The sequence below is a fragment of the Scardinius erythrophthalmus genome (assembly GCF_964197995.2).
Source record: "Scardinius erythrophthalmus genome assembly, chromosome: 12".
Classification (NCBI taxonomy): Eukaryota; Metazoa; Chordata; class Actinopteri; order Cypriniformes; family Leuciscidae; genus Scardinius; species Scardinius erythrophthalmus.
Window position 1 is genome coordinate 19392236 of NC_138232.1, and position 27962 is coordinate 19420197.

The window sequence follows — 27962 nt, forward strand, 5'->3', positions numbered from 1 at the left end:
TTAAAAAAATCATAATGAGGGCGTTTATAGGCTATCTATAAACCAGGGTTTCCATCCAGTTCATGGTCTGTGAAACTGTATAAATTAGTTTTATGTGGTGCATTCATTATCATAATAGAAGTTTATGTTGATTACATTTGCTAAAAGCTACAGGAAAATGTTTGTTTACTTAGTGTACATATTCTGTCCCATATGGCAAATCTGACACAAATAAAATGTATAATACAACACCAGAGAGAGCTATATAAGTGCAAAAACCTTACACTTCATTACCCACTGTCTATTTGTAATCACATAGGTCCAAATAAATGTTTAGTAAGTGAGTTAAGGCTATTTTTCCCCAATCATTTAGTTCTCTCTTAAGGACTTGGCTTTGATAATTACACACCTGTCTTTGAGAGTTTTAAATTGAAGTGGTTTGTCGGTGCGTCAGTGATTTCCACTGCTTTTACAACTGCAAAACTTCAATAGTTTTTAACGACACTTTCATATAAAGTCACATGCAATGAACTTTGGGATATTACAGACGGACACCTCACAGTTTGAGTACAAGTTATTTACAATGACATTCCAAAGTGTAATTATTACCAAATCAAAGTCCACCACTCCTACATATAGTACTCTAATGCTTTCTGCGTCATACTGACGATTATAACCTGAACCCGTGTGAGTCTCTGTTCATTTCTGCACTCTATAGGGTCAGAGTCTTACAACCTGATAAAAGGCATATACATTTTTCTGTATAGCCAGTTATATTGACAAATTGTACTTTTCCTATCAACATTTAGTGGTTTGTGACTAAAGAATTTCTTCTTCCCCTATAATGGACCTCAAGTGTCCCTTGTGCTCATGTGTACAGTCAAGCGAAGCGAAACCTTGGAAATGAGTGCCTTTTGGCACAAGCAATCTCACTGAAGAGGCCATAAATGTTACATCATCTACGTCCCATTGAAATACATTGTTGTAACATTGTTCTTTTCTGTCAAGTTTCCAAGAAATGCTTAGACTGCCATTATGACAGAGCTATTCTCTTAAGTGGGTACACAAAAATGCATATTGTGTTATTTACTCGTTACTGACGCTCATGTAATTCCAAACCTGTATGACTTACATTCTTCTGTGGGACACAAAAGAAGATAAAAAATAAATAAAAATATAAAAACTTTTCTTTTCAAGTCAACGAGGTCCAATGTTGTTAGGATGCCAGCATTTTTCACAATCACTTTATATGAGGAACAAATCTAATTTAGACTTTTATTTTGATTTAGAATATGGTAAGTTCCAGTCCTTGCTTCTGTTCTGATTGGTCAATACCTGTTTTATTCACGATAAAGTATGACTGTCTATATGACCGCTTCACCCAACGGTTTTGTGCATCAATTCACAGCTATGAGAATGGTACTACTCATTTTTTAATTTGAGCTCCATTAGATGACAAATATTACCTGAACCTAGGAACATTTTGTTGCTGTCCACGGTCAGAAACGTTTTTGTTTTTTTGCCAGCGGAATGAAGGAATTGAGTTATTTTACTTCTGGAAAGTTGCATAGATACATATTTTTGGCTTTAATATTTGTATTGTGAAAGCTACTCGAGGCTAGTGCTGAATAATGGTGCCTTCACGTGCTATGGTAATTATGGTAAATACCAAAAGCCGACATGGAAAATGCACATGAACACCCCCTCATGTGGTATTTTCCACTGGGCAACTCGTAGAATATTTTGATGCACGAATTGCCGAGATGAGATAACCTTTGACCTTTTCAAAATGGCGGAGAGCAACGCAAGAGTCATGAATACTGTTAGCGGATAGTTTTTGTTGCCTATACAATGTTGTTGTCATTAACGATTGCAATATAAAGCTTTAACACTCAATTTTCAACTTCGCCGCCATTTCCTTGGTTCATATTTAATCATTTTATGTCATGTTTTATTTATTTTTTAATTATTAATTATGTTTTAATCATCAGAAAGCACCACATTTGGGTTCTTTTTTTTTTTTTTTTTTTTTGTAAAGATAAAAAAGATACTCTACTGACACAGACCTTGCAGGTACTACATTACGACAACAAAAGCACTTGAATACAACACACTGGTAAATACCAGTTCACAAGTGGAAAATATCATCTTTTCCATATCACGTGAAGGCAGCATAAGTCACGGCTTCACGGTGTGGTAACAACGCCCTACAGCACAGCCTCTCGCGCCTTACTGCTTTTATAAACATTGATCAACGCACGTACGTAAAGCATCAATCATTGTGTCAGCGAGTGCAGTTTCAGCATGCTGTGCTTGTCAAGTTCTTCAGAATGTACTTGGTTTGTTGAATATACTTCAGCTATTTGCTGAGATTAGACCGTATTATACAGAATAAAACATGTCAGAACCAGGGAAAGGAGAACAAGATCTACGACGAGGGTGATAATCTTTCTAGAGCACTGCTCCAGTTTAACACTAAGCACATTCATTCATCCAAAAAAAGAAAAGAAAAAAATATATAACTTTCCATTACAGCATCACATAAAACTGAAAACTTTATCCTCTTTGTGGGTGCAACAAAACAATGGATATTTTCTCCTCCATAACATAAACAATGAAAGAAACCTAAGAGTTATGTCATAGCTTTAGCACAAATAAGGAGAAAAAGACTATGTATGAATAACAAAATTGGGTGGGCTTTTTTCCTTAAATGTATGAAAAATCCACAAACTAGATTAGTCACATTTCTAAGTGATATATAAAAAGCTAAAATTATTTTTTTCTATGACACTAAAATAAATATAAATTATTCAATATGTGCACCTTTTACAGAAAGAAAGGCATCAGACATGAAAACACTTCCATAACATTTGGAACGGCCAACTTTAACCTACGCTAAAATATAGTACATTGATAAAATCAGTAGTTAAGCTACAAAATAACTGTCATCAAGTTAAAGTGAATAAGGATTGCACAAAGATGTAGTCAATCACACCACAAATTACTGATGGCTCTTGGCTGCTCTCTTAAGATAAACATATGCACAGTGATATTACAAAAAAAAAAAAAAAAACACTTACATCATGATTAAATCATTGCAAAATTGTGCCATTGAGGACAGTTCTTAACAGCTTTGATAACTGAAAACAGATGCTTCCATTGTATCAAGGACCAAGAGGTGGGAGTAAAAGTTAGGTTAAAACCATCCTCCAGACTAAACCATGCATCAAAATCAACAAACACCAACAACCCGACACTGAGATCCCATTTTATTTAGAGGTCTCATTTAATTGATAGGTATGAATTCAGTTTACACAAAACCCTTTAAAAAAAGTCAACATGCAGTGATCACAAGGATAGAAAGAAGAGCCTATAGATTCAGAACAAAAGATTTGAAAATGGTGTCTAGGCCATACACTTCAAATATTCACAGTGACTCATGTTTCTTTTCTTGTCCATGTATTCATACAGTTTTAAACATACAAGGAAGGCATTGTTCTGACACAGAACAGTCAAACATCAAAAGCTTTAGGAATTTGAAAAAAACCCTGTATCAAAGTCCAGTTTGACTTGCAGGATCCCAACAACACTGCTTTTCACCTCCACGACCATCTCATAATTTAAGGAGGTAAAGCTTATGCTCAGCTGTAGGGCTCCGTCATCTTTAGTCCCAAAAAAAGTTATTATTTCTAAACGTCTAGTTAACGTACCAATTGCCGTGTCCGGGCTGAGGCTTCTTTTCTGTACAATTAATGTAGTGGAGACCTAATTCTCTCACCAAATTATTTTAAAAACAGATAATGCAGGACATAATGCAGTGGAGATTAAGCTCCTCTCACTGAAGACTTTGAAAATATATGTACAGATAACTCCGAGCAATATTTTAAATGTCCAGAAGGAAATTAGGAAAGCTTCTTGTCGTCTCTATTGTTAAGAAAAAAGAAAAAAAAAAGCTTCTTTGTGAAACAAAGAGAACAGCAGCTTCCCGTGGACATCCTAATACCAGCATTCCAATCAAATGTGGATGATATTCTTGAGAATCAGAAAGAGTCCTTGATATTTCACACAGCTGTGATATAAAAATAGATACTGACCTCCGAAGCTACACCTTGCAAACAAAGCCATATTTAATATCGCACTTTACAAAATGGCTAGTTTTCTTATAAAGTAAGGCACTGCATTAACGTTTATTCTCTGGAATAGTGCTGTTCAACATCTCTGGCTGGTTCGAGTGAGTTTAGACGTAGGCCCCCAAAGCTGCATGGAACTCAGTGAGGCATTGGACGAGCTGTTGGAATTTTGGTCTCTCTTCTGGATCCAAGGCCCAGCAACACGCCATCACTGCAAATCTGAAACAGAAAACATCCTCATATAAACAAAGCATTTACTTTTATCAGATCTGTGAGGTGACTGAGGAAGCCATAGCAGATTTATCAAAGAAGAAAGTGCTGGAGTGGACAAGATGTATTGGTCTTGATTACATTTGACAGCAACAATTGAAACGGGCTCGAGTGAAAGTTGAGATCACTTTATCGCTCTATTTCTATTCAAGGTTTTAAATACACAAGGCAAGCCGCAGAACTCTTATTCATCACTTATTCTCTGGAGGAAAGAGTACTAAGCTACGATCCAACACTGATTAGCTTTTCCTGCGTTCTCTAAACTGTGTTCCGGCGACTGCACATAAGACAATTAATTTTGCTGTGTTTGGATTACTGACACGGTCAACAGCGCTCGTTGCTTTGTAATTCCTGGCTGGTTCGATCGCCATGCTCCGGTTCCCTAGCTATTGCAGGATGCCGATAAGGGTCAGATTGTGCGGATAGCGTGCAGTTGTTGTGCTCGGATTAAACTGTCCATTTAGGTTTCTAAAAGTTCAGTTAGTTTCCACAGAAAATAATCAAGATTTAAGAAAGTTGTTGTTACTGACACCTTGCCAATCACTCAGGAATGCAAGTTCACAATAGTTTATTTTTAATGTATTTTCAACATTAAATCAATACATGAAAATGAAGTTTCATACTCAAATGGACTGAAATACAGATTCAAATATCAAACTCACAATTCATCGGGGCAGTTGATGGGTTGTGCTATTCTGTAGCCATCCTTCAAATAGGCGGCCATCTCGAAGGGGTCGATGTCAACGTAAGGAGTCTGTCCCAATGTCATCAGCTCCCACAGAGTTACCCCGAACGCCCACTGTAGGGAAACAACACACAATAGCTCAGACCAGGCCGAGTGAGGGACGATGACTGAAACAGAAAGATGATCCCTCCCTTTCAACAAGTGAGATCACTAGAGGCTGACATTATTTATAAACTAATAAATTGTATTTACAGATCAGTATCTAAACGCAGAAATATATTCCCATTTGAATCTTCATAAAGGACAAGTTGGGGGTTTCTTGTTATAAGCAATTCCACAAACGCAAAAAAAAAAAAACTGCTGTTCAACTGATTTTTAATGAAAATATCTAATCAGCCAATCACATGGCAACTCATGGTCAAGATGATCTGCTGAAGTTCAAAGTGAGCATCAAAATGGGGAAGAAAGGTGATTTAAGTGACTTTGAACATGGCATGGTGGTTCGTGCCAGACAGGCTGGTCTGAGTATTTTCACTATCTCTGTAAACCCATCTCTAGGGTTTACCGAGAATGGTACGAAAAAGAGAAAATGTCCAGTGCAGCAGCAGTTCTGAGGGCGAAAATGCCTTGTTGATGCCAGAGGTCAGAGGAGAATGATTTGAGCTGAAACAACCACCAAGGTCTGTAGAAGAGCATTTCTGAAAGCACAACACGTCGAACCTTGAAGCAGATGAGCTACAGCAGCAGAAGATCACACCAGGTGCTACTCCTGTCAGCTAACAACAGGAAATATAATTCGCGCAGGCTCACCAAAATTGGAAAATAAAAAAATAGGAAAAACATTGCTTGGTCTTAAGAGTCTTGATTTCTGCTTCGACATTCAGATGGTAGGGTCAGAATTTGGCGTAAACAACATGAAAGCATAGATCCATACGTCCTTGTATCAACGGTTCAGGTTGCTGCTGGTTGTGTAATAGAATTGGGGATATTTTTCTTGGCACAATTTGGGTCCCCTTAGTACCAACTGAGCTTTGTTTAAATGCCACAGCCTATCTGAGTATTGTTGCTGCTGACCATATCCATCTCTTTATGACCACAGTGTACCATCTTCTGATGGCTGCTTGCAGCAGGATAATGCACCATGTCACAAAGCTCAGATCATCTCAAACTGGTTTCTTAAACATGACAATGAGTTCACTTTACTCAAATGACTTCCAGAGTCACCAAATCTCAATCCAATAGAGCAATTTTGTGATGTGGTGGAATGGGACATTTGCATCATGGATGTGAGACGACAAATCTCCAGCAAATGTGTGATGCTATCATGTTAATATGGACCAAAATCTCTGAGGAATGTTTCCAGCACCCAGTGAGTATAGATAGATAGATAGATAGATGATAGATAGATGATAGATAGATGATAGAGAGAGAGAGAGAGAGAGAGAGAGAGAGAGAGAGAGAGAGAGAGAGAGAGAGAGAGAGAGAGAGAATATTTTTATATATAGCTAAAAAAATGACAAAAAACAAAACAAAAAAAAAAAACATAGTAAGTCATATAAATAACAGACCGTTTCAAATGCACCCATATCTGGATCTGTTTAAGTCATGAGGTCCCCTTTAGGGCATTTAAGGGACATCAGTAGCATTATGAAAACAAAGCATTCCAGTAACACAAAAGAAGGAAATCTGGATTTATTCCATTGATTTTGGACACAATCACGGCTTGTTTACAGAGACATTTAAGAGGCTTCAAATCAAATAAATATGCAGCCATGCTCATTCAACATGCATCAAGATGTTTGTTCTACATCATTAACCATGAAACAAACTGATGTGCAAACTAATGTAATTACAGCTTGTTATAAAAAAAAAGTTCAAGTCAATCAAGTTTGTTAGACGTCAGTCAATGACTATAAAAAGCTGCATTACTTTCAGTGCGGTAAGGTGCGGTTAAACCGTTCTCTATGTGTCTGCCCTGCAGGGAGATGTGTTGTTAACGCCAAACAGTAAAAGAACTGTAAGATCATGTTTGCACTACTTGACTGAAGAACAAACTCGAAATTAATCCTCCCCATTCATTAAAAGACAATCCTGACCATCTTTTCTTTCTTGACATTTAAAAACAGACAAGCTTCTTCACATATAAATGGACGATGTCTCCTGCACTGATGTGTTTGTTGAGAAGCTTAAGAGGGTAACTGGGCACAGATCAAAGTTGACATCCACTGCTGATCTGGCATTTTGTCTCATGTCTCCCTGGGTGGGTGGTATCCTGCACTACAGCTCCTTGCGGTAAATTAATCTCCTGCGAATCCCGGTAAACAAGAGTAAATTTCCATACCAGGCCACTGCTCATCACCAGCTCCTATTGTATTATGATAAACGGAACCTTAATAATTGTTCCTGGCATGAGGGTAGCACCAGACACTATTGTTCTGTTAGTCTGAAGGAATGCAGAGGTCAGATTTCTGACAGGTTTTGGCCCGGTGTGTCATTTATGAGGCGGCCAGGCGGCGTTCAGAACTTCCTGGCTGTCTAGGGTGGGTTGTTTCCTTGGCACTTTGAGTGAGACGGACGGGAACGTAGAGTGTTGCCACAAAAACACACACAAACAAATTTCTCCCTCATTCACCTCTCAGAAAGAAAAAACGTGACAGAGGTTTGCTTTGCTATTTCCTAAGCCCAAGTTTGTTTAAAAGAATAGTCATTTTAGTCAAAAATCATCATTTAGTAATTATTGTCATTCCAAACCCATAGGATTTTTCCTAATCTTCAAAAAACATTATTTTTTTTTTATATGAGAGATTTCTGTCCCTTCATAGAAAGTCCAATCCACCTAGATTTTGTAGAATTGAGCAGTTTAATCCATACTTGCTTTATGCACAAGTACAAATGTCATTGGTTCTCGTGCATCATATTTGAAGGTCCTTTACCATATTTTATGTGCTCTACATATGTGTGCTGATCAATGTTTATGTTTGAATAAAAGCCTAAATTAAATCTGTTTTTTATGGATTTCATTATGAAGGGAAGTGTCAAAGTTTTGATCAATAGGACATTCAATGGTGGGACAGAAGTCTTTCGGGTTTCATTAAAACCATTCATTTTTGTTTCATAGATGAATGAAAGGCTTGAGTTTGGAACGACATGAGGGTCAGGAAATGACTTTACGACATGTATCCGACAACACAGGACTCAACATGTTCATGGGCATCGGAAGCATGATCACTGTAATTGCAAACAAAGCATGATGGAGCAGATAGTATGACATCAAAGAAGTTATGCAATTTTAAAATTACCAGGATTTGGGACACAATCTTAAAAAAAAAATTGGAGAGTGTACAGGTACTCAATTTTACCAGTGCCATAAATTAATTTATAAACAAGCTAAAGCAGCAAACGACTATTGTAAGTTAAACAGGATACACTATTCTTTTACAGGCAAAATATCCATAGGAAGAGAAAAACAATACATTAGAGAACGCCTGCTGCTGGTATGAAACTAAATATTATGTGAGCGTATGTTAAAGTCTGTTGCAGAAAAACAAAAAAAGGAGCAGCAACTCTTACCACATCACTGGCACTAGAAAAGTCATTGTTGAGCAAACTCTCCAAAGCCATCCAGCGAACAGGTCGGTTCTCGTTGTCCCCGAGGCAGTGATAGTCCATGGGGAAGAGATCACGGGCCAGCGCATTATCTGTGATCTTCACTTGCATGCTGTTATCAATTCTACAAAAAAAAGACATCTATTTAGACATCTAAATAAAATACGCATTGATATTAATGCAAACTGATGGTAAAAAATGTAAATAAATGCTAGAACTTAAAGCTGAAAGGGTGTCCTAAATATATATTCTCAAGTCGTGACATTACATGTGCAGCATTATTGCCAGCATTGAATGCAAGGGGATTTAATAGTTTAAATATCACCCTTAATTGACGATTTTATATATAAAATGTAAAAAATACAGACAACAAGTCATTGTCACAATTATTGCAATAATAACCATTGACTGTACATTATCTTTTTTAACAGTCAATACCAAAATGTAACACTTGGTGCAGCTGTATACTCCTGCGTAGATAGCAGAAGGTGTAAGATGGTAAATAGTGTGAGAACATGAGGTCAAACGGCACGTACACACAGTTTCTGGCAGCCAGGTCTTTGTGAATGACCTCTCTCCGTGCCAGGTAGCTCATTCCACATGAAATCTGTATTGCCATGTGGACCAGGTCTTGCTGAGAGATGGCCTGTATGTGTAACAAGAAAGAGTGGACAAAATGGCTATAGTGATCAAAAAAGACATTTTAAAGGTCACTGGAAGTGAGAGAAAACACCAATAAGAGAGATCCAACATGAGAAACTGAAAGAAGCAAAAAGTGATAACACATGACAAGTGGGTGAGAGCAGACACTCGTGGTTAAGCTTAACCTCTTAGGAAACCAGACTTGATGGAGCAACAAGTTCCTCTGTTGAATATCAGTTGGTAGGAAGAGTCTGACGTCTGATGTAATGACAGTTACCTCACTAAACATAAACATCCTTAGCACCAAGAGCCAAAGCAAAACACTAACACTTTAACTGTTTAGAGGGAGTGGCTCAACGTCAGGCACCCTTGTATAATCTATCCAGAGCCAGACACAACAAGAAACCCTGGGTGCTAACTGACAGGGTCATAACATAATCCTCTCTAAATGAGTGGCTTTTCCCCCCTGAAGAACTATACACAAGGCTTTAGAACAAAATAATTGCAGTGTATGACAAACTCAGGTGTCAGATGAGTTCGATGGTGCATGCTCATTCCTGTTTGTTCAGTATGAATTTGGTTAGCGTGATTTAGACTGAAATGTTTACTCAAGAGAGAATGTTGTACGTGTAGAACATGGGGATGAGTCAATGAGAGTGACTAGTAAATCTAAACTTTCTATTCTTTTTAGCAGTAGAGTCTTAAAGGGGATCAATTTAGAGAAATGACTTCTCTGAGAGGGTGTGCTTTAGCATGCCAACAGTCTAGCAGCAACTGTATGACTGCCAACATGCTAAACCCATCTTTGAGAAGTCACGTCTCTAAATGAGTCCCCACTGCAAATCACCTGTTGTAAGCATGCATCCAAATTATTCTAATATGCTGATTTGGGGATTAAGATTTTTTCTTTTTTATTATCATCAATGTAGAAAACAGTTGTACTGCTTGCTTAATAGTTCTGTGGAAATGGTGATGAAGACTTTTTTTCAGGATTCTTTAATAAATATGAAGTTCAAAAGAACAGCATTTATTTCAAATGTAATTTTTTTTAAACAAATGAAAAGCCTTATTGTCACTATTCATTTAATGCAAACTTGCTGAAAAAAGTATTAATTTCTTTAAAAGAATACTGATCCCAAATTTTACAAACAGTTATGAGACACCATGCATCCATAGTTTCTGTTAAACAGAATATTTAGACATTTCAAATATGTAAGCATTAATATTAAAATGTTGCTCTATGTTGGTCAGACAATCATCTTCACTCACTATGTTGTGCCTCTCTTTTTAAAAACAAGATATTTGCATACTGTTCCATTTAGTCCTCAATCCAGGTGTTTGATCAGCAAGCATCTGGTGGACCGTGTACAAGACCCTAAACCAGCCTAATGACAGTGCTTTCTCAACCCTGACTACTCATTCAGACTGAGCCATTTTAAAAGTATGTAGTTTTGCACACCCCTTAAAGGCTGAAAACAGACATGCATCTAAAATTCAGTTCAAGTGAGAGGTTAGAATCTTGGCAGTAAATACAAAAGGCAACCTTCCACTTTCAATGCCAAAAGCATGGTATTATCTAAAGCTTAGATAGTTCACATGATATACGATTTTCAAAAAAAAAAAAAAGGCAATTGCCCATAACTAAAACACTGCCACAACAAGCTTGGTCCTGCAGTAGAAACATTGACAGCCTGAAGTACCCATTTAACCATTTTAAGAGTACATCTGTCTGACTGACCGAATTTATGTAATCTTGTCTTTGAAGAGGGTTCAGTGGCAGCCAAATAAAAGAACGCCCAGGGTTAACATCACAAAGGCTCGATTGTACACAGAACACTACTGTAAAGCACCTATCATAGAAGGTTCGCTCAATGTTGACAGAGGATCTGCACAATGAATTCATTGTTGTGAAGAAAGCAATTAAATCAGGATAATCTGAACATTCCAGGTGTTCTGCTGGATGGTCTCTAACATCTGCCTCATACTGATTTATGGCTAACAGGAGGAGGGTCATTGCACTACTTGATAGCTGAATTCACACAGGTCAAAAACTACTCTTTGCATAAATGTGGATTCAGTTTAAATGTTGCATGTTATATAACCCAGCCTGCAAAATGAGTGTGCTTCTTTTCACAACTAATGTCAAAGCAGTGAAGCAGTGGATAGTCTAATCATTCAAACTTCTCTTTGATATCTAATGCAACAAAATTCATATATTAATTTAAAAGCGTAAATGTGAAAATACATTCTGACATATTTAGATATTTCATATACACTACCAGTCAAAAGTTTTGGATCGGTACAATTTTTAATGTTTTTAAAAGAAGACTCTTCTACTCACCAAGGCTGCATTTATTTAATTAAAAAATCATAATAAAAACAGTAATATTGTGAAATATTATTACAATTTAAAACAGATATTTTCTATGTGAATATATAGTAAAGTGTAATTTATTTCTGTAATCAAAGCTGAATTTTCAGCATCATTACTCCAGTCTTCAGTCACATGATTCTTCAGAAATCATTTTAATATGATGATTTGATCCTCAAGAAACATTTCTCATTATTAATGTTGAAAACAGTTTTTTACATTTACAATTTACATTTTTATTTTAGGATTCTTTGATAGAAAGTTCAAAAGAATTTTGAACAGCATTTATCTGAAATGGAAAGCTTTTGTAACAATAAACACTATCGTTCAAAAGTATGAGGTCAGTAAGAATTATTTTATTAATTTTTTTGGGTGAAAGAAAAAATAAATCAATACTTTTACTGATGAATTAAATCGATCAAAAGTTAGAGTAAAGACATTTATGTTACAAAAGATTATATTTCAAATAAATGCAGTTCTTTTGAACTTTCTATTAATCAAAGAATCCTGCAAAAGAATTGTACACAACTGTTTTCAACATTGATCATAATAATTCATGTTTTTTGAGCAGCAAATCCTCATATTAGAATGATTTCTGAAGGATCATATGACACTGAAGACTGGAGTAATGATGCTGAAAATTCAGCATTGATCACAGGGATAAATTACATTTTAAAATATATTAAAATAGAAAACAGTTATTTTAAATTGTCATAATATTTAACAATATTACTGCTTTTTTTTGGTATTTTTAATCAAATAAATGCAGCCTTGTTCAGCAGAAGTGACTTCTTTTAAAAACATAAAAAGTCTTACCGATCCAAAACTGGTTACTGTTGGTGTATATAATGAATGAATAAATCTGTGTTTAGCTTGGTTGTTATTGTTTTTTTTTATTCCTGCCTCAAATCACAACTGGCATAAAATCTCTCTATATTGTAGTAGTCTCACCTGTGGGTTGTTGGCCTCAGCAAGCTTACACTGGCGCAGGAAAAGCTTAAGATTTCCCCAGTTCATATAAGGCAACATGACCATGGGCTTCTCACCATCTTCTATACACACATGGCTGATGGGTAACAGGTTCCTAAATGTGAACAGACCATGCAGTGAAAAATGGGTTAAAGTTTGATGGTGTAGGTAAAAGGACAAATGGCAGAAGGCCAAGTTTTCAAACACATTTCTGCAGGAAAAGAAAAAACAAGTACACGACCACACATTTAAATGTGGGGGATTCAATGAAAACATCTAGAGAAATGAATTACTGTTATTAGATTCCCGCTAGCAGTGACGCACAAAGTAGACAGGAAGTGACATGCTACCCTAAGGATACTTGGGTCTGCTGCATAATACTATTTCAATCAGTGATTCGTTTCTGACAAGGAAAAATTTAAGTCATGGGCTGCGCTGACCGTTTAACCCCAGACACGGGTCTGCGTGACTGCAAAGCTCGGAGCACTCGGGACAGGATATGGGTCTGAGCCCATCCCAAAAGGCAACCAAGCGGGAAACAGAAAAATCTAAACAGAATGTTCGACCTCAGGGCTGCTGTACTGCCGCTATATGAATATCAGGAAAAAGATTCTGAATGAGGATGAAGTGATATTTAATATTATGTGAAGGTATGCTTATACAGTAGATGAGCAACAGGTTCACAAAATCAGTATTCATTTTTTAATGTCATTGTATTCCAAGAGAACATTTATTTAGTGGTTTTTTTTTTTTTCAATGTTTATTTTTTTTATTTTTTTTTTATTTAAGTTTCAGTAGTTTTAACCAATAAATAGGTTAGGCAACAGCCAATAAATGGCTGATATGAAATCTCTATACTATTTTTTCCTAAATAAATGAAAAATAAAAATAAACTTAAGCCAGTCATTTTAAATGTCACAAGTGAACTTAGCATTCATAACTTATAATGTACAATAAAAAATGTATTATCATTTTTAATATTTAGTTAAAGCTTACATTTAACAACAACAAGATTTATGTTTGTTTTAAGATTAATTTTACACTTACACTTAAAGTTACTCTAAATACATAAATAATGTTTCACACTGATACAGATGCATTTCTAATATCAGACAGTAGATAAACAATATGGCAGCAATATATACTGGTATATATTAAACGTCCAGGCACTGGTCCTAAAACTGGATTCGCTCAGATCTTTTGTCAGATAGCCGGCACCAGCAAAAAAAGTAGTCACTAGATTTGTGAAGTTCATGACATTGAATCTCTAGGGGGGGGGGGGGGGGGGGGGGGGGAACGTTTTTTTTTTTTCCTACAGTTAGTATTTGTCTTAATATTTTTAGTTAACAATGATAACCTTGCCTTACTCAAACAAGACAGAAAGTGATTTATAAGAACAGTTTATCAGAAACACACTCATTTCTATGAAGCATGGTAAAAGAGAATTCACTAGTGAAGTAATAATGCAGAGGAAGAGCGACAGTAATTCACCCAGCAGAGGAAGTGTGTAGATAAGTAGTCATAGAAGTGTCATAGCTGAGTTGTGGTCATCACATCACTGTCACAACACTCAAACATTACACAACATGCTCCATTGTGGACAGGGTAATTTACCCATCATGAAAGTATGGTAATTTATATTCACATACACAAGTATATTATGTCATCATTCTCAAAACCTCTAATCTGCTGTGAACTAAAGATTCTCCTGCTCAGTGTAGAGAGCATAAGGTCCCTCTGATTCACAACACAGCTATGGCAAGCTTTGTTCATAATGAAAGGATTTGTTTAAAAGTGAAATCATGTGCACCACTACTAGCATCAGAGCTACAAAAATGAACATGAGCATGTCTACATCAAATACAATACAAATGATTCTGTACAAAACTCACTATTCTGAAATATTCTTAACTAAAAGAAGAGGAGATATTGCAAGAACATAAGTCAAACAGGGCAAGTTCTTCAAGCATCAAGAAATCAGCACATGAGATGTCTGTGACTCACCTGTGGTGAAGACCCCGTAGTTTACAGCTTTCTGTAAGCATCATGGTCACCTGTACCTCTGAGGCGTGATCTGCACAGTCAAATATAAGAACAACGAGTCAAGCGATTTGTGACACAACCCTGTACAACCCAAACGTTAGGCAAACCTGACAAAAACAGGTGTCAAAGCCTTCTCATCACACCAATCAATATGTTAGGTAAACCCTAGTCTCAGCCTCAGTCATCACACCCACGGACCGTTGGCTGAACGTCTGATGCATATGGCACACTTAACTGGAAACACTTCGAGATTTTCGAAGTCGTCATCTTGTTGGTTTTCCGGGAGACGTACGCGTCTTGCATTCTTTAACGGTCCGTCTAGAAACAAAGCCGCTGGGATGCCAAACCCCCTCATAGAAGAAAGCTGTCGTGTTTACAACTGTGACAATGAGCACTTACCAGGATTAACTAAACGCTGGATTTTCAAATGTATGTGAAGTTCACGGCTCCAGTGTTGCCATAAAATTACACAACGTTCATGAATGAATAACTTATAAGATACACGCCAGTCTGTTATTGTAGGGATATCGACTTTACATTTTCACGCCCTGAAACATGACACAGAACAAAACGAACTGTGATTGGTTGCGTTACATGTCAGTCAAACATCCTCTTAGGCGGTCCTTGGCCAAGGAAAGCTGCGATAGAGTCCAGACCTGCAGTCAGTCTGAAGGTCTGGCTACACGAGACTAGGTAAACCCTCAAACATCTGGTTAAAGCCAAGTAGCACCAAATGATAGTCAATAAAAGAACATTTTTTCAAATTCTGTGTCAAATTAAAAGGATTGTGTTATTACTTAAGGATAGCACTTTTTTCCCATTCAACAAAACTAGCCTAAATAAATAAATAATGTGCTGGTTGCATTTTTCTAAACAATTACAATGAATAGGGACTAAAGCTTTCAAAAACAATTCAAAAGCACCACAGAAGTGTCAATTTTGGTCACACAAAGCTATCTTATGGCTTTGGCTGAGTTGGTATATAGCATATGGACTACCTTTATGAAGCATTTATAGTGCTTTGTCATAATTTTTAGAGCTTGACATCCCCAGTACTCATGCAGATTCATAATGAATCTAATGAAAAATGCGTCCAGAATATTCTTAGATTCGCCTTTCGTGTTCTACAGAAGAAAATAAGGGTGTGTTCACCCAAGGGTTTGCTCGGTTCGTTTGGTCCGGATCAAAAAACAAAAAAACAAAAACCATTTAGTCCTGGTCCACTTAGTCCACCTGGTCCACTTTCAGATTGGCATTTTAACCCCAAACCTAAAGATATCGAACCTAAAGGCATAGTGATATGTTCACAATCTGATTGGTCGGCTTTTATGACGTAATGCTTATTTTGAGACGGAACTTACCAACATCCAAACAATGCTGTGTGCTGGGCTAAATGCGCTAGTTTTATGCATTTTGACCAGCTGAGAACTTGTGAAGAGCTTATGTGTGGAGGAGTCAAAACAGCGTCAGGAATCCGTCCTTCTCACACACAAACTATGATCTACTGCGATGTCTTTGGTCTGTGTTGCATCATATTTCATTCAAACCCCACCAGAGTTCGGATGGCAGGATTAACACTTATTCAGGGTTTGTTTTAATCGATCCAAACATGCCAAATGTGAACACACCCAAAGTAACACAGATTTGGAATGTAATGAGGGTGAGCACATGACAAAATATTTGGGGGATTAAAGAGACATGAACTCAAGTAATTGTTTTGCCCTCTCAGGGAAGTCCTTGTTAGAAAAAGGTGCATGTAGGTCCTGAAAAACGCTTCACCTTGTACTCGAGAAAGTCTGGTTACTGTAAAAGCAGTCTAACTCTTTTCAGCCAGTCTCACAGATTGCTGGCTGAGTGAGCACATTGAGAATGAGTTCACAGAGGTCTGGTTTTATCTTTGAGCACAGCTTTTGACGGATGCTTGGAGAGTATGGGTAAAGTGTATTGTTTCCTGTCCCTTGGGCAAGGGCCGGGAGGGGAAACTGAACAGCTTGGCACAGCAAAGGCTGGCATAAAGGCATTGTCTGGTGCTTGGCACCAGTCCTGTGCTGGGTAAACAGGGCACAAGGGCAAATGAAAGGGTGACCAGTGTGATAGAAAAGGCTAAAGTTTCTCATGGCATTTGCATTTTCCACAGAAACTGCTGTCATGTACAAATGTATCAACATTTCATTTTAAAATACCTCAGTATCATTCCTGTTTTATGAACTTTTATAAATAAAAGAGGTGCATTACCACAAACTATCCCTCATATGGTTTCCTGGAGAAGTTTTTTTTTTTTTGGGGATCATGTTGGGAAAGTAATTTTAAAAGGTTCATTTTAGAATATTTGACTCAAGGCAAATATCAAATGAGAATTAAACAGAGGATGTACCTTTCACTGCCTTCACAAAGACTTGTTTCTCTTTGCTTGGGTCCTTCTCGTCAAGCAAGACTCCATGAAATATGCGGCCAAAGGTCCCTGAGGATCAAAATAAAGTCACTTTATGAAATCAGCTGACATAATGAAATCTCTGTATCTTTATAGAAATATACACATTAAAATATGAGTGTTTCACTTAAGGCTGGGCAATAGTATTCTTAATCTTTATTATTCTACCCCAATGGGAGTCTATGGCAGCCATATGAACCATAAGTAGGAAAATTATGACAATTTTCACACTTGTAGAGATGGTAATGAATAGTAATCTGACCAACATTAGGGTCTCTATAACTTTTGAACCCTTTATTCTAGAAAAATGAATATTAGTACAGCTAATTCCTCTCATCATCCTGATCACATTCACCATCTTACATTTAGACTCCACCTATTATAGTAGTGGCCATTTTGAAAGCACAGCATTCATTTTTTTTGCTACTCCATAAAATGTTGTCCAATTTCATCCAAAATCAGATGATCTTTAAACCGAACCGCACAAAAATGAATGAATGGATTTTTGATTCACTACCGTTCCCGAGAAATACCTCTCCGAATTTGATAGTTCCTGTGTTTGTTGTCTTATGCTAGTTAGCACAGCATGCTAATTGGTTATCATGCTAAAATATGTCTATTCTTTCTAATATGACCATAAGCTATATTAGTGGCTAAGTTAGCTTAGTATGCTAACCAGTTAACATGCTAACTGATGTATTTGTGTAATCATTCTTGCCTTGAAACCTCTCATCGGTAATATAACAAAGGTGTGTTCTATGTGGTGCAGTTATAAGAAACAAGCCCCAAACCTTTCAGGTCGTGGGTTCACCAGAAATGGTGCAAAAGTTGCTTCTATTCCAGACATTGTGTCTTTCTGAGCATGATCAAATCTGAACTTAATAATTATAACAGGTGGTGCATTTATATACAAAAATCTTCATTGAGTGAACGTGTTCTGAGTGGCACGTTATGATAAGCAATGCATACTTGACCAGAAAGTTGGGGGTTTGAATCCCATATGGTGCAGTGTCCAAATTGTTACATGCCAAGTAGATTCAAGAGTTTGACTCTCTATTGAAACAGCTGTTTTCTGTCATTTAAAAGTAACAAATCCTGCCTAAAAATGTTCATTCTCACCTTGAATCTCTCTTCCAAATCAAAACAAGAGTCTGATATCTCTGTGACACATTATGTTTCGCTACAGAATTTCCACAAAAAACAACAAAAGCAACATGTGAAAATTTGTACCTGAACCATTTTACCTACAGTCTGTCAAAACATATTTTTTAAACAATTTACAGATATCAACGACGTCTTAGGGTGTGTATCAATAATGACCTTCTTGACTTTCAAAAATCTGAAAGAGTTTTGTACAACATACCATCCTTCATGAAAACAATTGAACATTTCAAAACAAACAAAATAAAACAAAAACAAAGAATTTTTAGCTAACCTTGAAAAGGCTTGACCCCAATATTGCTGCTTGCAGCTATTTTATTACATGTTCGCAATGATTTGCACAAGCAACAATTTAAATGCAAGTATTTACATGCTTTTTTGGCAAGTAAACACACTGTCAGGCACATTTTTACATGTTTAATAGCATCTCTGATTTAAATTTCAGTAGCAAAAACTAAAGTAGGTAAATTGTATTTAATTTCTGCAAATCAGTTCAAACAATCTGATTAAATGAATTAATTCACAACTCTGACTGAACAATGTTAGGATTAAAGGATTGCATTATCATTCAGTAATGTTCAAGTCTCCGTACAACATTTTTCAAATATTAAAACGTTTTATAAAATATTAGTTCTAGTTTCACTGCATCTTTGAGATGAAACAACATGCCAATTTTTGCATGGTGAAAAGCTGAGCAGGTCTGAACAGGTATCCTTGATGACCTCAGTGAGTAAAAACATCATGGATTTACTAGCAGGGTGCAGGACAGTCTCTCAGATTTCCACTGCTGTTCTACAGCTTCTTAGACATATCTGCAGTTCCCATAAGCTCAGGTGACACTTGGGAATGTACCGGATCAATGCATCTTGCAGAGCAGAGGGCCTCAGAGCAGGCTGACTTTGGGTAATATTACTAATGCTAGGGGCACAAGCACCGCATCGCCCTACTACTTTTCTCTCTTATCTGATCCTTTTTTCTCTATCTTGCCGCCATGCTTGTTATAACATGCCACCTTATCTCATGCCAGCTTGCTGACGTAGAAGCCTTAACCCCTGCATGTGATTACCCTTAAGTTGTCCTTTATTTAAATAGGACCACAAATTAATGCATTATAGAAGAGCTTTAGGAAAATGGTTCCTACATTTTGGGACATAAAGGTAAGTGAGGTGCTATATTGTGCTTTTTTTTTTATCCATGACCTTCAAAACCAGAAGTCTCATACTTGAAATCAGTTTTGTCAAATATGAATTATTCTTCTGTATATTTTTCTTTTGAAAACGCATATTAAATATTGTAAAAAATATATATATTATACGCATGTTATATTATTATTTTTTTTTTTTGTATTATTTTTTTACCTTTATTGAGATAGGATAGTAGAAAACCGACAGGAAATTAAGTGGGAGAGAGGGGGAAGGCATCAGAAAAGGCCCCCAAACCGGGACTCGAACTCGGGTCGCCTGAAGTGCAACCGGACTACATGTCAAAGTGCTGCCCACGAGGCTATTGGCTCAGACAAGTGATTAGCTTAACTCCCTTAACTCTCAGTGTCCTGCTAGCAAGATGCTTGATGCTCATACTTTATTGCCTTTTTTTTTCAATCAGATATTTTAGAAATCATCATAAATTAGGTATCATTCAAAAGCTTACACGCTCAAAATTCATCCTGTGAAAACGGTTTTGAAATTGGCCATTGCTTTACCATGGAAATGGTACTTACAACTTTTTAGCGGGCTCCTCCCCCTAGTGGGCAGTGTCATGTTTTATATTTATTTAAAAAATTAAAATCTATCAACTATTTTATAATCAATACCTTTGCTAGTCTTAAAAAAACGCATATCGTCTGACAAAAATCTCATAGGAACTTAAATGTTTTGTGATGTCAACTTCAAAATTGGAACACAACTTGGTTAGACATATAGCTTTGATTTAATAGCAATTTTAGAGTACAAATAATTTTGCTAAATATATATTTTGTATAAAATAAAAATGTTTAGTACAGCACATTTGCTTTACAGTAATCTTAAACTTCTATAACTTTTTTACACTTTCATTTTTAAGTGCAATAATCTGCTGGGAGTCTTCTAACCAAACTTATGTCTACATTACAAAGCATTCATGAATTACAACCATTTAAGTCTGGATTGTAATTTTTTTTTTTTTTGCATAGACGTGAAAATGCACGTTTCATTTCTTGATCACTCCAGAATTTCTGTACTTCCATTTGTGTAATTTGACAGGCTAGACAACTTGGTAGTATTTTGAACCTGGAAAAACATTTTACTGGTAGGGTATGAATTAAGATGCATTATACTTTGGTGAATATAGTGAAGTACAAAACTATGTTTTCCATGGACGGTGAGTTTCTTTGTTGCAATGCAGAACTTACAAAAATTGCATCTAACCTTCCAAAAAAAAAAAGTGTACACATTGCAATATACATTATGCAACTGGCTGGGTTTCCGTTACATCTTTCAGTCTCTTTAAGTAGGAGGGAGAAGAACTGAGCATAGTCATTATGGGGGGATTTCTTGGAAGGAAGACGCATTTAAAGCTTGCTTAAGTTTTGCCAACAAACTAAGCACTGAATGTCCAAAGACGTAACGTTTTAGAGACGTGTTTTGTGGTAAATTTTAAACACATGAATGTTTTCTATCAATCAGTATATCCAGCTCACAGAACAGAGTCAATGATCACAACAAGAGATTGTACTATATACTCGCAGCTCTAAGGAAATTAATTTATTATCTCCTCTAGTGATTACGATCCCATTTTAGTAAAATACACATTACTGCACAATAAATATGTTTAAAAACGTGTATTTTGCTGTAGACACACTCCCTAAAATAAAAAAACAAAATAAAAATAAAACTAATGATGTTATTAGGTGTTCATAATCTTTTGTAGATTGTGACAAAAACAATAACTAATAACATGTAATTCAAAATATTGCATGTTATTATTTTTGGTTTTGTTTTGACTTTGTTTGGTACTTTTAAAAGTATAATTAATCCAGTAAACTAGTTGTCTTTATCAACTTATAAACAACACCTAAACCTTTTAAAACTGTAGCTCAAAACTAATGTATATATTTATGAAGTTGATAGTCTCTTGTCATTTATTTGTTCTCCATTTGAAAACATCAAACTTTGTTAATTTGCCTATTGTTCATATTATTGTTGCTGCTTCTGTTGTATAAAAACATGCTGTGTTTTTATTATTGTGATATGAATATGACAACAACAGTTATCACTTTAATTTTAGCCAGTGTCTCATTTAAAGGTATTGTATGGCTTCACAAGACATTTGAATCACTTTTATGGCGCTTATTTTGTCATTTTAGAGCTTGAAAGCCCTCATTCCTCATCCACCTTCATGTGGAAAATGGCAGGATTATTCTTAAAAAATTCACTTTGTGAGTTCCTCAGAAAAAAAGGGATTTCAATTTGGGAAACAAGAGGGTAAATGGTGACAAATTTTCATTTTGGGGTTGAAGAAGCCACACGCTTGCAATGCTTTGGCCAAGCATTCATTTTTTTGGCCTTGGTATAACTACATAAAGCAATTGCAGCAAATATTTAATGAGCAAAAGAACAAATTGAATTGAAATTTGTGCTTAGGCCGGTCAAATAAAAGTATTGAACTGGTCATTAAAAACACACAAAGCAAATGGCCCTTCAAAAAGGATTAATTTCACTTTTCTCCCAAACGTCCCATAACATTGGTTTAATAAGATTAACTCTGTTCCTTTGCCAAGCCAGCACTTAAAACACAACACAATAACCCCCTATAAATAATAAATCAGCTTCATCAAGCTTGTAGCCACACATACATGATTTACTGATGGGAGAAGAATGAAATTTTGCAAGAATGCAAGTTAAATAAGGCAGGTTCTTGACATACAGTTTTGTCTATGTTTTATAGCTTATGAGACTAATGACATTTGTGTCAACATCTTCTGTGCAGGCCCGAGCTGCGCTGGCAAAAGGCCCGGCAGAGAGCTTTTCTGTTTGGGCTCCAATTTAGTGCTTGAGTGCAGATTTCCCGCTGGAACAGAGCTCTTGTGTGATCCAACAAAATCATTTTGCAGGGGGAAGTGTGTCTAACCTCAGACTGAGTGGCCTAATGACGTGTTTGTTTGCCATGATGCAATTTCAGTTGCATGAACAAGGTGTTCAACATTTTGATGGCGCAGAGAAGGAGACAGTTCTAAGAATTGAGTCTTTCCAAAGGACACTGTTAACTTGCTGTGGTTTCCATGTGCGTGCTTGGGGCAGAATGACCTGTGGGATTATTACCTTCATGTAAGACGTCTCGAAGTGTGACTCTCTCTCTGGAGATTGCGATGTCTTTGACCTTTGCCTTAGCCTCCAGAAGAGTTACACTTCTCAAGTCATTCTTCTCTATCCGCAGCGAGGGATAACCTGAAATCACACACACACATGCAGCATTACAATAAGTGTTAACAATTCACATTAGAACTAATTAAAAGCCTGTCTAATGACAGACAAATCAAAACAGAGGCTTGCAGTATTATTTGAACAACTGGAAGTATTTAAACACTTCATCAAAGGAGTAAAACCGCAGCTTTGCCAAAGGCAAACACGGCAGTGTCACTCTTGCACAACATGTTTCGGTGTGTAACTGATTTTATCTCGCAGTTATACAGAGTCAATTGTATTAAATGTTTAGAGAAATCTGAGTGTTTTATTCTGTTATTTAGCTGCAGCGGACTTTAAAATACACAAGCAGCTCCAACAGACAATGTCAAAATGTACTGTGAGCACAAATACCAGTATATAATGCAGTTTCCATGTTTATAATCAATACTTCATTTTGCCTTGTTGTAAACATTATTACAATGATTATATAAATACAGTTGATTATGAATACAGAACAAAAAGCAAATACATTTACTTTTCACAAATACAACTAGCCAGTGTTCCCTGAGTCATTTAGACTAAGGGTGTTTCTCAAACAGCTGCCTAGCTCCTGAGCTTGTGAATCAGTATGTTGTGTTCAAGAATTCGGGCACTGGTAAGGACAGATAAGGACTCTGGCTCACTACACATTGAGACATTAATGACAATTTCCGGCGACATGACAACATCCTCATTGTACAATATCACTACTAGTATTTATGAACAACAGCAGAACTGATATCTTTCTGACATTACTTGTAATGTTATTTAAAGTACATTATGATAAATACGTTGCTTGTTACATACACATGCAACATTTCAGTCGTAAATAAAATATAAATGTTAGCTAGATTATGTTCATTACCTGTCTAGCGATGCATGTTTATGCTGAAATATAATAAAATAATGGTTGTATTTTTAAAAACATCTATCGCTTGTCATTATATGTAGTGAGTTGGCTCATATGAAGTTTTCGTGCTTCAGAACTTGCATTAAGGGAACATAGTGAGCATCAATCCCTGATTTTCACGGTGCATTGTGGGACTTTTTAGGAAGCAAACGTTTCAGTGCCCTGGAAGGATTCAGCGATTGAGACAGCCCTTAAAATGGCCGACTCCCTGATCAGTGCCCTAACTACTGACCTAGGGAGCTGATTGAGACGCACCCTAAATTTCTCCACTCATACTAAATCTGCACGATGCTGCCCCCAAGTGGTTATTGGGAGTAACTGATTTAAGATTGCTAACATTCCCTGTATTACACAGACACTAATCTGTAATAATAATAAAAAAATATATCACGAAAATATTAAGCAGCACAACTGTTTTTATCATTGATCAAATGAAAAAAGAAAAAATGCATTGCCATCACAGGAATAAATTATATTTTAAAATATATAAAAGTAGAGAACATTTATTTTAAATTGTAACAATTTCACAACATTGCATTTGTTTGATAAAAAAAACAACAACAAAAAAAAAAAAAAACGTAAAACGGTAGTCTTGGTGAGCATAAGAAACTTCTTTCAAAAACATTAGAGAGATCTTACCGACCCTTAACTTTTGAATGGTGGGTTAATGTCAAAAAGTGTAAATGGAAATGACCCCTCATATAATAATAATAATTATTTTCAATGACTGTTTCGTGCTGCCAACGGTGCAGATATTACTTCACATTTAAGACCAGGGGCCAGTTGCATATACAGCCACAATGTTAAAAACAAGTCTGACCAAAGGGTAATTGGTCTTACTTTCTGGATTCAAATTAGACCAATCTATTTTTTTATGTAAGTGACTTTAAAAAAGTTATTACCAATCTTGAATTTTTTTTTTTTTTTTTTTTGATGACTACCTTGTAAAACTAGTCTAAGTAGTTTATGCAACAGGCCACAGGCTGTGATGAAAACTTTAAGCTATTAAAAAAAAAAAAAAAAAAAAAGTTTTGATTAGTCCTGCCTAAAATTCTGGTTTTAATATAAAATATATCTAAACAAACAAACAAATAAATGCCAAATCATTTTATTAAGGAATTCAACATTGACTTTTAAAATCGGTCAATACTCATTTTCAACAATTCATTCAAACATTTTTTGTCATTTAAATAAATATGTATTTCCTATTTAAAATAAATAAACCCGTTTAAGTAATAATTGACTATGGCACTATGATTCTGATTCTAATCATGCAAATGAGGTGTCTTTGCACCAGTGTAATACCGTATGAACCAATCAACAAGCTTAGTGACGACCAATAAGAACAAAACAATGGTGATGGGGAAGAAGAAACCAGGTTAAAGTTTGAAGGTTAGTGAACATGATTTAGTCATGATTCCCTGTTGCTCTCTCTACCTGCTACACAGCAACAGAACTTACTTTTGGTTTCGTGCGAGGGGGCACCAGGGTGAGGGAAGGAGGCGCCTGCAAGCTGGAGCATGGGTGCAGAGCCAGTTTGAGCATCTGATAGAGGAAAGAAGGGGTGGAGGGAGGACAGAGGACAGAGTGAGAGAAAAAATAAAAGAAAGATGGAGAAAGGTATATGAAGGATGGATATTCATAGCAGGTAGATGGTGCCTGAGCTATTTCACACACAAGAACAAGAGTGAGACATGAAAACACATGGTATAAGCATGAAACAGTGCACCAAGCATGTAAGACCACTAGGAGGCGCTACGCACAATACGTGTTAATAGCCTGTCAAATGAAGCAGATATCGCCACTATCAACTATCCACTGATTTATAAATACATTACAATGCTGGTTGTCATTGAGGGAGAGCATTCTCTATTCTGTACTACACTAACCAAAACATTCATTTGGACACTTAAATGTCTGAATGTCATTTCATTCGAAAAACATCAATTCAAGTGGCATTAACTAAATATTTTAAAGTAAATATCACAAACATAACTTTGTACAGTTTAAATGATCAAACAATAGATATATTGGGGGCTTTAAAAAGCAATTCATATTCAGTAAATTGTAGCGTTATGTATTTAACTGCAGTTCACAACTGAAGTTGTAACTGTAACTGAATTTGTTTCCTAATTAAAGAATTTTGCAAAAAGCTTGACTTGATATATTGTTCTAAAAAATAAAGTTTGTTATAAATAAAAACGGTCTAGAACAACTTAGTTTGATATTTACTTTAATTATTTGATATTTACTCTAATTCAATTCTGACATTTATATTGTTACTTAAGTGCCCAAACACTGTGAATATAAGACTCATGGGATCACCTGGCAAACCTCCCCTAATAAGAAGTTTAAGGGAGGTCATCAACCCGCTCTACTCGGCCCTGCCCAAAAAGCTCTAATTTTAGCCCAATCTGGTCATTTAAGGGAAAGGAGAAACTCACCTACTATGAAAACAGTTACTATGTTTTAAAAGAGCGGAAACTTCCTGTTGATTTGGTCTTATTTGCATCCTAATTTGCAAAGGGGGTGGAGGTGACTCTCCAAATGTGTTAACCCTAAACCCTAACTCTCATGGTGAAAAAAGACAACAGCCTAAGTGTGAAGAGATGGCACTAGCAAATGACAGTGTAGAATTGAGTAAATACTAGGTGACCGACATAGCCTATGACTTTAGTACTTTTGTGAGGGGATTTTCCGAAGTCGCACACACATACGCAACAACCACTTATACAAATTCGATCGCACAAAAACAATCAACGCTGGAGTCACTGCTGCAATAAACGTAAGGACAAAAGTGTGGAGGGGGAGATGGGAATGCGTACGCCTATTTATTCCAACCTTCTGATTCCAGTTTAGCTAACTTGATCATTCGTTTCCAATTTTCTAGTTTATAAAGGAATGCACATTTGGTGTGAACAGGACGAGACAAGATGCATTCAGAGGTGTGAAATTTAGAACAATTTAACATGCTGGTCTGTAATCCGTAGGGAGCAAAGCATCCTGGTGCTGTTGGAGCTGCTCTTATGGGGAGAGACGGGTTTTCTGACATTTGAAATCATGGAAGGGCAGTGCAGATGGTTACGGCAGATGGTTGAGATGTTTGAGAGAGTCGCTTATCTGAGGTCAGGGGTAAGGGGCATGGTGTGGTCGTAGTCTTACTGGTGACAGGTGTAGCGTTGTTGGGGGTGTCTGCCCTCAGGTACTGGGTGGTCTGGGTGGAGGGCTGAGAGAGACCCTGAGAGCTCCCACTGTCACTAACACTAAAAGAAAGATGTAGAGAAAAAATTAATTACTTTAGGAATTGAAAAGCACAGGCTAAAGGTATTTTGACTTATATTTGCACTTATTGTAATAACCTGAATTTCTCTAACTGAAACAGACCAGTCTTTCAGTTTTAAATGGTTTCACAGCCTCTTTTATGATGAAATCATCTGTTTTCTCAAAGTGTGTTGGGTTTTACCTGGCCCTGGACCCCAGTGCATTTAAAAACTAAGTGCTGTGTAATTGTCCTAATTAAAGCCATTAGACTCCAGCTCCAAAGGTTAAACACGGAGGCCCCTGGAGAAAGACCTTAAATGCTACAGGTTTAACCTGCCTCCTCAAACTCGTTGAACCTAATCATGATCTAATTAAACGACTCATCATCATTGGTTTCTTCTGGTCTACTATTTGAGCTGTGAAGCAAAAAGAACCCTATGCCAGTAAAAACACATCCTGGTTCTGATGTTATGTTTCAGAAGATAAATGGAGCTCTGTGCTGCTTCTTGTGAATAGCAGTAGATAAAATCTACTCTATCACCCTTATATAATCCTGAAAAAGACAACTCTCTGTACTGATGCCTAATTCAATTTCAGAAAAATGCAATTAAACTACTCAGTGCTCTTGTATGAAATTAGTAGGAGATACGATTTTGTTTCTCCTGTCTCCTTCAGACAAACCCACATTTTTTTCTATTTAGGGAAGAACAGACAAACAGATCATGAGAGCAAATGACCAGAACCTCTATAAAAACCAAATTCGCCATAAACTATAGTTAACATATATACATAAACATATAAGCCGTTTCTCAATATGCGTTCTTGTCTGTACTTGTGTTCTTGTGGACTTGTGAAACGTCATCAGTCGCTGCCCAAGTACTGTTCTAATTCAAAGTTCACATCTAGCCAAGTCCAGTTCAAATCCCCGGATGTGTTCTTGATCCGCCCCTTTTACCGAGGATGCATCGAGAGGTGACTTGTGCGAACTTGAGACAGCCAGGTATCCCAGAATGCATCTCACACCAACCAGCAAGCGTCAATAGCAGAGGAGAAACCCCGTGTAATTTAAAAATACTGCTGTGA

The 27962-nt window shown here is 36.5% G+C and overlaps 1 protein-coding gene across 2 annotated transcripts in view; it reads right to left on the minus strand.

Annotated features, from left to right (window-relative positions):
- Positions 1 to 3233: 3233 nt before the first annotated feature.
- Positions 3234 to 27962, minus strand: part of ryk (receptor like tyrosine kinase) — a 66296-nt gene continuing 41567 nt past the window's right edge. Inside the window, exons 7-16 of one of the 2 annotated variants that reach the window (XM_081381801.1) lie at positions 26781 to 26881; positions 25080 to 25163; positions 22586 to 22711; positions 17070 to 17156; positions 14657 to 14726; positions 12635 to 12767; positions 9207 to 9316; positions 8635 to 8794; positions 5042 to 5178; positions 3234 to 4328 (exon numbers count right to left, since the gene is read on the minus strand). In XM_081381801.1, the coding sequence (XP_081237927.1) occupies positions 4217 to 4328; positions 5042 to 5178; positions 8635 to 8794; positions 9207 to 9316; positions 12635 to 12767; positions 14657 to 14726; positions 17070 to 17156; positions 22586 to 22711; positions 25080 to 25163; positions 26781 to 26881 (1120 nt within the window). In that variant the 3' untranslated portion in view covers positions 3234 to 4216. The remainder of the gene's footprint in view (positions 4329 to 5041; positions 5179 to 8634; positions 8795 to 9206; positions 9317 to 12634; positions 12768 to 14656; positions 14727 to 17069; positions 17157 to 22585; positions 22712 to 25079; positions 25164 to 26780; positions 26882 to 27962) is intronic. The other variant, XM_081381802.1, reaches the window with a different exon arrangement.